An 11,066-nucleotide genomic window follows, 5' to 3' on the forward strand; every position below is an offset into this window, starting at 1 on the left:
ATCTTACCACATTCCTGCTGTGTTTCTCAATAATCATCTTCCTGATAGCTTTCTGTTTTCCTCAGACTAATTGTAGTTGTATGATAACCTTAAAGTATTTGTTGTACTATTAAAAATAGAAATGAATAAGAGTCTTATACAGAATAAGAGCGTCATAAACTAAGGACTATTTTAAATCAAATTCTGGAGTATCTGTGGATCATTTTTTAAAAATAGGGTGTTCTGATTAGCCTATTGAAAAATTAGATAGCTACTGATTTAGATAAAGAGCTATTAAATATCAACTACATTTGCAAGGTTGGCAATTCAAACCCATCAGCCACTTCTCAGAAACCCTATATAGGGTTGCTATGAGTCGGATTCGACTCCACAGTGCTTAACAACAACATATTTTTGTAGGAGTCCTGGTGTGGCACTGTAGGATAAACACTGGACTGCTAAGTGCAAGGCCAATGGTTTGAACTCACTAGTCACTCCTTAGAAGTCCTATACAGTGACAGTATGAGTTGGAACCGTCTCAATGGCACTTAATAACAACAAAACATACTGCAGTAAGGGAGCTCGGGGAGTGCAGTGATTAAACATTCATCTGCTAACCAAAAGGTTATTGGTTTGAACCTACCAGCTGCTCTGAAAGAGTAAGCTGTAGCAGTCTACTTCGGTGAGGTTTTAGTCTTAGAAACTGTAGGGACAGTTTGATTGTCATATAATCACTAGAATGAGTCCTGGGCATGATTTATATAGTTAAATGCAAGGCCAGCAGTTTGAATTCACCAGCTAATCCAAGGGAGAAAGAAGATGCTTTCTTACAATCCCACAGGAAACCCTTTATATGGTTTCCTAGGCACAGACTCAATGGCAGTGGGGTTTGTAGAATCACTATGCGTTGGAATCAATTCAAAGGCAATGGGTTTAGTTTGGGGTTTATATTTTAGCCAAAGTCCCTGGGTGGCACAGACAGCTCGTGCTGGAATTATAACCTAGAAGTTGGTGGTTTGAACACACCCAGGCTGCTAAGCACAAGGTTGCAATTCAAACCCACCAGCTGCTCCACGGGAGAAAGATGAGGCTCTCTGCTCCTTTAAAGATTTACAGTCTCAGAAACTCTAAGGAGCAGTTCGAGTCCGTTCTGTAGGGTCGCTATGAGTGGGGATCAATCTGATGGCAGTGGAGCATAGTGGCACAAAGGAGAAACGCCCAGCAATCTGCTGCCATAAAGTTGTTAGTCATGAAACCCTACAGAGCAGTTTTACTCTGCAACATATGGGGTTGCCATGACTCTAAGTTAACTAGCCATAAATGATTATTGAAAACAAAAAAAACTAGTGGGTATTTTTCAAATGCAATTCTGCGGGTCACTTTCCTCTCTTTTAAGCAAACACTGGCTAAACTGGCATCCCAGCACCAATGATCCCAAGGGTCCGTTCGGTTTTGGGGCCAGCAGAGGTGGCTAAAAAGGCAAGTCTCCCGAAGCCTCCAGGGCTCCTCTAGGAGTGAGACCATGCCCGCACCCCTGACTCTTTTCTTCCGCCAGAGCGGACGTAATACTGTCATTTGCTGTGGGTGCTGGGGGAGCAAGTGCGGTGACCGCAGAGCGGCTCTGCCAGCAGAGGCCCGGTGCAGCTAAGATCTTGCAGGCATGGGTGCAACTGAGCATTTTCTATTAAGCTTGTACGGGCCAACCATACCAGATATCCAGAAGCGTAGCGGGCAGAGGGTGGGCGGCTGGCGGATAGAGAGGGGTACTTGCCCCTGGAGCAAATCAGAAGAGGGGCCGAATGACATTCCCAGGAGAGGCAGTCAGGCAAGAAAGGGGAAGCGTTTCTGCTGACGCGACGCTGTCATCCCAGTCTATTAATTTTGAAATTGGGAATCAGGAGATGCTATTTAGAGCTTGCTCCTGGGCGCTCCAATTTGGGGGGTGGGGAGCAATTTAAAACTGTCCCAGGCGCTCGTGGCGACCATGCCTGCAAGCCTGCAATGGGGACCCGGCCCAGAACTGGGGCTCGGCTGCCCGCCCTCCCCTCAGGCCGATAGCAGCCGGCGCCGCGACACTCACTTGGTAAAAGCCTCTCCCAAGTCTATGACCACTGCCGTTTTCTCCCCTCCGCTTCCCAGGCCCTCGTACAGAGGCATAATGAGGACAAGAAGAGGAATTAGGATGAGGGAGTAGACCCGCGGCCGAACGGCCTCAGCTCTCTTAGAGCTAGGGGGCGGGACCGGGGCTTCGGCGCGGCGACGGCGGCGTAAGGGGCTTCGCAGCTGCGGCGCGCCTGGTTGCGGCTGTCCCAAGATATGCCTCATTTAGCGATGCACTCAAATACTCGCAGGCATTGTTGTCTTGGGAACAAGGTAGAAAAAGGCGCTCCCGACTGCTGATTTGGGCGCGCAGGACGGGACGGACAGAAGCGAAAGCGATCAGGCGCGCGGGCCGCCCGAGTGGGGCGGAGCCGGCCTCTCACCGGGTCCTTCCTGCTGTCCTCGCCCTCCAGCGACGTGGGCTCGGCAGGCGTGGGAACTCAGTTGATCTCTTCCTAGAGTAGCCGCAGAAGAATGAAATACATTCAAAAGCTTTGTTTTTGGGGAAGGCTTAGTGTAATATTTACTGAATCTTTGTTCTGTGCCGGTCGCTTTGGCTGTCATTTAATCTTCTCAAGAAATACCGAGAGTAGGTGTTACTTTCTTAGATGTGTGGAAACCGAAACTCAGAGGGATTAAGTACCTTTCCCAACGCCCCGTCGCAGAGTCAGAATTGCCTCCTGAATCTATGATTTCAAAGTCTGCATTTCTGATGCTGTTACAGAATAGAAATTAATAACGTACAGACAACTTTATTTGGTTGTCGTTCTGCAAGTTTTTATTTTCGTCCATAAGAAAGTAAAATAGCACATATGCATATTTCTATCTCTGGAGAAAAAAAAATCAGAGTGGTTTAGTGGAAGGAACATTGGTTTCTGTGCACTCTGAAACCAAGGAGCTGTGTAGCCCTAGGAAAGCTACTAAGCCTGTCTGTGCCAGTATGTATAACTAAAAGTTATTATATGTAATAACTGCCATTTTTACACTTTTTTACTTAGCAGCTCTATTATTATCTCTGCACACATTGCCCATAAAACTCCATCTGGGGGGTAGGTTGTTGCCTTGTCCCCATGATTATAGAGAACGCAATTACCTGATTTCCCTTAGTGTATCTTCCCTACCTTTTGTAGCTGCCTGCACCTCCTTAGGGATGCAGTCGTTCCATAATAAGCGATTAGACTGTACAGTGCCGACAACTTGGACTATACAATATTCATAAAATTCAAGTTTAAATGATCAATGATCTTCATGAAAGCAAGTTGTGGGAGGTAAAAGAATGACATAGGATATGTGATGGGGAAGGACACTTGAAGAAGAGTGGGCCCAGATAAAGCATGTGGCTTATATAGGGTCAGAATCTGAACAGGAATCTTCACTTGGGTTCAAATTCTGTTTCTGACGCTTTGTGTCAAGTTCCTAATACCTTGGATCATCTGATTTCCTATCTGCAGTCTGTCCTATTACTCTACAAGGTATGTCTGAGGATCAATTGAGATTCTATTTGTTAAACTATTTTGAAAGTTATTGTGTTATTACACCTATCCTGTGTTTGTCTCACTAAGTGCTGGTGTTGTCCATGATTCTTTTTTTGAACCTCTTCTCATCTTACGTACCTTTGGCTTTGACAGTGTCTTCCACGCCCATACATTCAGTTAGAGTTTTTATTTTTGCTCTATGCTCTTTGCTCTATACAAACATGCTTCAAAAATTTGTGGGAAATTCCATTTTTCCACGAACTTTTTGGCACACCCTCACATAATCCTGGTTTATTTAGTCCTGGTAACAACTTTATGATTTTTTTATTACTCTCGCCACTCTTGTTGTTAAGTGTTGTCAAGTTGGTTCTGAGCCATCGTGACCATGGATAGGGTTTCCAAGGAGTAGCTGTTGGGTTTGAACCATCGACCTTGCAGTTAAAACTGACTTTGTAATCCAGTGCATTGTTCACTTAATGAATGAGGAAATCGAGACATAGAATATCTTAGTTATCTATTGTTGTTGTTAGGTGCCATTGAGTTAGTACCGACTCATAGCGACCCTATGCACAACAGAACAAAACACTGCCCAATCCTGGGCCAAACTCACAATTGTTGCCACGCTTGAGCCCACTGATGCTGCTGCTTTGCTAGTCCATCTTGCTGGGGGTCTTCCTCTTGTTCTTTGACACTCCACCTTATCAAACATGATATCCTTCTCCAGCAACTGGTCCTTCCTGACAATATGTCTGAAGTAAGAGAGATGAAGTTTGGCCATCTTGGCCTCCAAGGAGTACTCTGGCTACACTTCTTCCAACACAGATCTGTTGGTTCTTTTGGTATCCCATAGCACTTTGAATATTCTCCTCCAACACCATAACTCAAAAGCATCAATTTTTCTACGGTCTTTCTTATTTACTGTCCAGCTTTCGCATATGCATATGAGGTTGTTGAAAATACTATGGCTTGGGTCAGGCGCACCTTAGTCCTCAAGCTGACATCTTTGCTCTTCGATGCTTTAAAAAAGTCTTTGTGCAGCAGATTTGCCTAATGCAATACACCGTTTGGTTTCTTGACTGCAGCTTCCATGAGTGTTGATAGTTGATCCAAGAAGAATGAAGTCCTTGACAACTTCAATCTTTTCTCCATTGATAAGAATGTTGTTTATTGATCCAGTGGTGAGGATTTTTATTTTCTTTACATTGAGATGCAATCCATGTGGAAGGCTGTGCTCTTTGATCTTCATCAGTAAATGTTTTAAGTCCTCTTCACTTTCAGCAAGCAAGGTTGTATCATCTGCGTATCGCAGGTTGTTAATGAGTCTTCCTCCAATCCTGATGTCATGTTTTTTTTTCATATAACCCAGCTTCTCGTATTATTTGCTCAGCATACAGGTTGAATAAGTATGGTGAAAGAATACAATGCTGTCGCACATTGTCTTAATTTTAAACCATTCAGTGTTTCCATGTTCTGTTCGAACAACTGCCTCTTGGTCCAGGTACAGATTCCTCATGAGCTCAGTTGTGTTCTGGAATACTCATACTTCACAATGTTGTCCATAGCTTGTCATGATCCACACAATCAAAAGCCTTTGTGTAGTTAGTAAAGCACAGGTAAACATCTTTCTAGTATTCTCTGCTTTCAGCCAGGATCCATTGGACATCAGCAATGATATCCCTTGTTCCACTGCTAAAACAGCCGGGCACTGTCTAGTTCTTCTGGTCTCAGAGTTGTAGCGACTGATGTTCACTTGTTCCATTAGTCCGTGGGACTAATTGATTCCAAGCCTCTTCAATTCTTATCAATTCTTTCTTCCACACATGGAGAGACTAATAGCTGTTCGTAGACTTTCAAGATCCTAGATGCTACTCACCCAAATAAGATGTAGAGCATTGTCTTTCTCGAGTGTTTTATGCCTACTGACCATGGTGTCCTCTGAGACTATGTCCTGAACCCTGGGCGCATCAACTTATTGTCGTAAGCTGTTTCATAATATCTAGGAAGTTTTCCTCATTATACCTGCTGTATGCTCTACCATATAGTTGTGTTTGCAGGAAAGGTAAATACTCATGTACAAATATTCTCTTTCAAATTTTTATGTATTTGTGGGATATACAAATAAATGTATGTCTCACTTCCTCCCTTACCCACTCAGCCATATATCTCTGACCATATATCCACACACAGAACACTGTTGTTCCAAGGTTGTGTATATGTCACTATTCACCTCTATCCCGTAACCCATGCATACCACTCTAGTCTTCCCAAATATGCAGCTCTACTCCTTTTGGGAGCTTTCTTCAACCCCCCTCCCTATGCTACATTCTGGAAATCCTAAGGAACAAGTTGGGGGCAATAATAAAGCTTTACTTTTTCTCTTCTATCCAGGGGAACTACCCTACATTGCCTATTGTCCAATATATATAAAATATATATTTCACATATATGCATTATTCTTGTTTTTCAGGAAGAAGGCTAAATCCAGTCACTGCTACTCTATCATGACTGATAGCAGAAGTCTCTTCAGAAACTGGTTTTGAAGTCATCATTCTACATAAATAGTTATATCAATTATCTGTATAATAAATGCTCCAAAAACTTACTGGCTTAAAACAAAGTCATTTATTTGCTCATGATTTTGTGTTGACATTTTGGGTGGTACTGAGCTGGACACCGTAAGTTTGCAGTCAGTTGACAGGTCAGGTGAGGGCTAACTGGTCCTAGAAGGCCTCACTCACATGCCTGGTGGATGGTACTGGCCCTCAACAGGGCCCCTGTTTCCTTGTGGTCTCCCATCAGCAGTGCTAGCCCGTGCTTCTCTATATGGTGAAGGAAGCATGCCCAAAAGGATGACAGTTGAAGTTGTTGTGTGCCATTGAGTCGGTTCCAACCCATAGCGACCCTGTACTGGGTTTCTGAGGCTATAAATCTTTATGGGAGCAGAAAGCCTCATCTTTCACCCACAGAGCGGCTGGTAGCTTAGAACTGCTGACCTTGTGGTTCGCAGCCCAATTCATAACCACTATGCTACCAGAGCTCCTCTAGTTGAAGTTGTAAACTCTCTTAAAGTCCTAGCCTGGAAAGTCACACAACATCACTAATGTCAAATTTTATTAAAGCATATCACAAAGCCAGCTCAGATTTTAGGGGTAACCAAGTAGACTGCACCTATTGTTGGAGTGCAAAAAGTTAACACATTCAGCTGCTCACTAAAAGTATGACAATTTGATTCTACCTAGAGGTAGGTATCTCAGAAGAGTGTGGTGATCTATTTCTGAATAGCTATTGAAAACTCTATGGAGCACAATTCTAGTCTGACATAGTCACAATGAGTCAGAATCAACTTGATGGCATCAAACTCTCATGTAGAACATTATCTTTGTGAACTTTTGTTCTGCCAATTGTCTAAGTTGTCTCCAGACACTATGGTCACAAAGCCTAAAGGTTGGTGGTTCAAACTCACCAGATGCTCCTTAGGAAAAAGATAAGGCAGTCTGGCTCCACAAAGATTTACAGCCTTGGGGGACCCCATGGGACAAGAGTTGGGGCCAAACACCAAAAACACGGTTGCCCTTCACAGAGGCAGAAGCCTCCCTTAAGAAAGCCATGTGCAGCCTTTGCAGGTCACAGTTAAGGGGCTGCATTGGACCCGTAGCAGCTCTGAGGATTCCTCTGCATGGGCTTCCAGGCTATCTGGAGGAGAGAAACAATAAAGGCAGAAGTGGCCTGGGCCATGGGGAGTGACTCCTCTTGTTTTTAATCTGCACCTTATAGACTGTCTCTTTGGTTAGAGTTGAACCCTGCCCTCCAGTGCTCACACACACATACACACACACACACACACACACACACGCACACACACGCTCACAGACACCCCCCCCCCCCTTTCCCATACACACTACACACACTCCCAGCCTCTCTGGCCTCCTCCCCTGAAGTTGTTTTTTTTTTAAAATAAATATATATATATATATATACATACCAGACCCTATTTTTAGCCACCTACTTCTTGTTGTGTGTGTGTATGTGTTTTAAGTTTTTATTGTGAATTGAGTGATAGTTTACATGGGAGAACATCAATTTTACATCCATCCTATCATATTTCATTTCATTGAAATGATTGCAATCCCCTCCACACATCATCAGTCAACAGTACCTGCCTCTGTTCCCTCAATGTTTTTTATTTTTTGGCTGTATGCCAAAACACTCAGAAACATACAATCATCCAAACAACCAAAGGGCACACTCTGCAAGCCTGCCCCCTGGCTTCCAACACACAGCCCCTCGCCTTCCACGAGTCTAGAGCCCTCAGTTGCTCCATATCCCCAACTATGCCTGCATCCTTGGCACTGCTGCTTCTCTGGATAGGGTCCCACATTCCGCTCCTGCTCTACTCCCTGGATGGTCCTAGAGTCCACCACCTGTAGTGTTGTGCCATGTTTGGTGGGGTAGTGTGGATGCGAATATTGTAAATAGCTTGAGCTCAGACTCCTCTTTGTGGAGGGGTGGGTACAGGAGGTAGACCTTCCCCTAAAGCTCCTTGGGGAGATCTTCCTCTCTCTATTTAACTGTAACTGAGAGGGAACCCAGATCTGGAAATGGGACCACATTGGACCACAGGAAACTGGTTGCTTTAGGGCCACCCAAGTCCCCTGCCCTTGCCTGGGATCAGTGTTAACTGCATCTGCTCAAACTTTTCTAGAAATAAAAATGAGAGTAAGTCTGCAAAAAAAAAAAAAAAAAAAATTACAGCCTTGGAAACCCTATGGAGCAGTTGACTCTGTCCTATTGGGTCACTGAGTTGGCAACACTCCTATTGGCAGTTGACTCTGTCCTATTGGGTCACTCTATGGCAACACGGATGATTCTGTAAGTTAGGTATTGCTGACCAGAGGTCAGTAGTTCCAACACGTGAAGTGCTCATTGGTGAACAATGAATCTGTCTGCTTCCATACAGATTTGTACTCTTAGAAACCCTATGTGAGTCGGAATCTACTTGATGGCAATGTGTTCAGTTTGATACGTTCATGTATATTGTGTATGCCTTTTATATGCTTACATGCATTCATTTCTCTCCATGTTACTGAATATGTTTTTGTTATTATTTACTATTATTATTTAAAAATAGTATAAGCTGTCTTTTTAACTGAAAGACATGTCCAGGTCATCTTGGTCTAGATCCTATCTGTATTTAGCTCTTCTTACCCACTTGCTGGTGAAGATCCCATTCTCATGATTTATCTTTTGCTTTGAAATCAGTTTCAGGGTTAGAGGATGACTTGTAGGGAAAAACTAACCAACCAAACCAAATCTGCTTTCATTGAGGCAACACACAGTGAGACTGTAGGATAGAGAAACTGCTCCATATGGTTTCCAGGCTTGTAAATCTTCACGGAGCAGACAGCCCCAGTTTACTTCTGTGGAGCAGTTGGTGAGTTTGAACCACTAACCTTAGCATCCCAGTGCTTAACTGCGGTGCCACCAGGGTTCCTTGTTACAGGCTCAAAAGCCTTCTCGAGGGAGTTTAACTCTTCAGGCCTCTGCACTGAGCTATGAGATGTCAGGAGGTACACTAGAGGAACAGTTGGACTGTAAGTGACTCGGAGATTAATGTTTATGTCCCCTCCCTAAAGAGGTTATGTGCTTATGTGTGAAGCAAGAAGATGCAAAAAGGAAAATAAGAAGATGGGAAAAAAAAAAAAAAAAAAACTCATTCTGAAAATGTAGGAAAAAGACTTATCTTCTTGCCATCTGTGAGATGAATCTACATGGAACAGAAAAGCTTCACTTAAAACTGGCTCAAGGAACAGAGAATTCCTGGGATAGAATCGACATCATGCATTGCTGGATCCTTCCAACAGTGTGATTAGAACATCTCCATCTTTGGACTGTGTTTTCCTGTGAGTTGGCTTCATTCTCAGGCAGGTTCCCTATTTAGGAAGGCCAGGTGTATCCTAGAAATTCCAGATTGACACCTACTTGCTTAACGACGCAAGACTGGCAGTTTTTCTTCTTTAAGTTCTACATGACTGGCCTGGCTTCAGTCATGTACCCGTCCTGGGGATTTTCTTACTAGCCAAGTCTTCTGTTCATAGATGAAGAAAGCTTAGTTCCACAAAAACTAAATGCCACGAAGATGAAAATACTTTGTCAATGGAAAACTAGAGTATTGTTTCCAGAAGGAGGGGGAACGTATGCTAGGCAGGCTAAAACAAGGATCCCCTAACTTCTCTGTTCTCTTCCTCTGATCTAAAGCCTATTTTAGCTCCATTCCCATTGTATCTCCCCTGAAGGTTATGTGGCCAAAACGAAGATAACAACAAACCCTGAGTCCATGTTGACAAACTGCTCATTCTTCGTTACCAAAGTCCTCCCCAGGGCTAGCAATTACTTATTGTCCTTGAAAATAACTTACCTTCTTTAACTCAGAGACTAATGAGGGGTTCAGAGGATCTCTGAAGGCGATGCTACTCTCAGACTTTCTGAATGTGTAAAAGTTCTCCAAGGTTTAATTGAAAAAGAGTTTTTGTCAACACCAGTGACTCAGATAATTGCACTTATAGCCAAGAACCTGGGAATCTCCTTGACCCTCCCACTGATTAATGGATTAATGGTTATTTTACTATTCAAATCAGTTGCAAAGTCCTGTGGACTCCAGCTTTTTGCATGCCTAGAATAGAAGTTGGAGTCCTGGTGTGGTGCTGTGGGTTAATGCACTGCACTGCAAAGTCAGTTTGAACCATAAAGTCGCTGGTTCAAGCTCACCAGATGCTCCTAGGAAATCCGATTATACAGGGTCGTTATGGGTTGGAACTGACTCGACGGCACTTGACAACAACAACAACAGAATAGAAGTTGGAGCATCAGCATTGGACTGCTAACCACAGGTTAGTGGTTCAAACCCACCAGTCACTCCTTGGAGAACCTATAAAGGGCCATTATTAGTCAGAATTGACTCAATGGCACTTAACAACAACAACAGAATAAAAGTTGGTGTCCTGGTGTGACTCTGTAGGACAAGCACTGCATGGCAAGGTCAGTTTGAACCTCAAGGCTGGCATTCAAATTCACCAGCCGTTCCTTGGAAACCCTATATAGGGTTGCTATGAGTTAGAACCAACTCGACGGCACTTAATAGCAACAACAAAGAATAAAAGTTACCTTCTCCATTACTACTCTGAAATCAAGATGATGGCACCAACTGGTTAACTGGTGTCTCTGGCCTTTCCACAATCCCTCTATGTGCTGCAGACAGAGGGGGCATTCTAAGCTGCAAAAAGGCTCGCAACACTTGAAACTTATTCTTTCAATGATATTCTATTGTTGTCAGCAAAGCAGCAGCTGTACAGCCTGTCAGTAGTTTCCTACGGCCCATTTTTTAATTTGGTCGAGAGTGCCACCCTCCCTTTTTTTCCTTATATAAACATATATCAAGTTTATGATTCAGTGTGGTAGAAGAAAGAATAGTCAAAGATCCCCATGTCCTAAACCCCAGCATCAACATACTCAGCC

At 43.6% G+C, this 11,066-nt stretch overlaps 1 protein-coding gene across 1 annotated transcript in view; it reads right to left on the bottom strand.

Annotated features, from left to right (window-relative positions):
- The window catches only part of ACTR10 (actin-related protein 10 homolog (S. cerevisiae)), a 39,666-nt gene extending 37,530 nt beyond the window's left edge, over window positions 1–2,136 (bottom strand). The window contains exon 1 of the mRNA XM_006864605.1: window positions 2,060–2,136. Within this exon, the coding sequence (XP_006864667.1) occupies window positions 2,060–2,136 (77 nt within the window). The remainder of the gene's footprint in view (window positions 1–2,059) is intronic.
- Between the last annotated feature and the right edge of the window lie 8,930 nt (window positions 2,137–11,066).

Source organism: Chrysochloris asiatica, unplaced genomic scaffold, assembly GCF_000296735.1.
Source record: "Chrysochloris asiatica unplaced genomic scaffold, ChrAsi1.0 scaffold00067, whole genome shotgun sequence".
Classification (NCBI taxonomy): Eukaryota; Metazoa; Chordata; class Mammalia; order Afrosoricida; family Chrysochloridae; genus Chrysochloris; species Chrysochloris asiatica.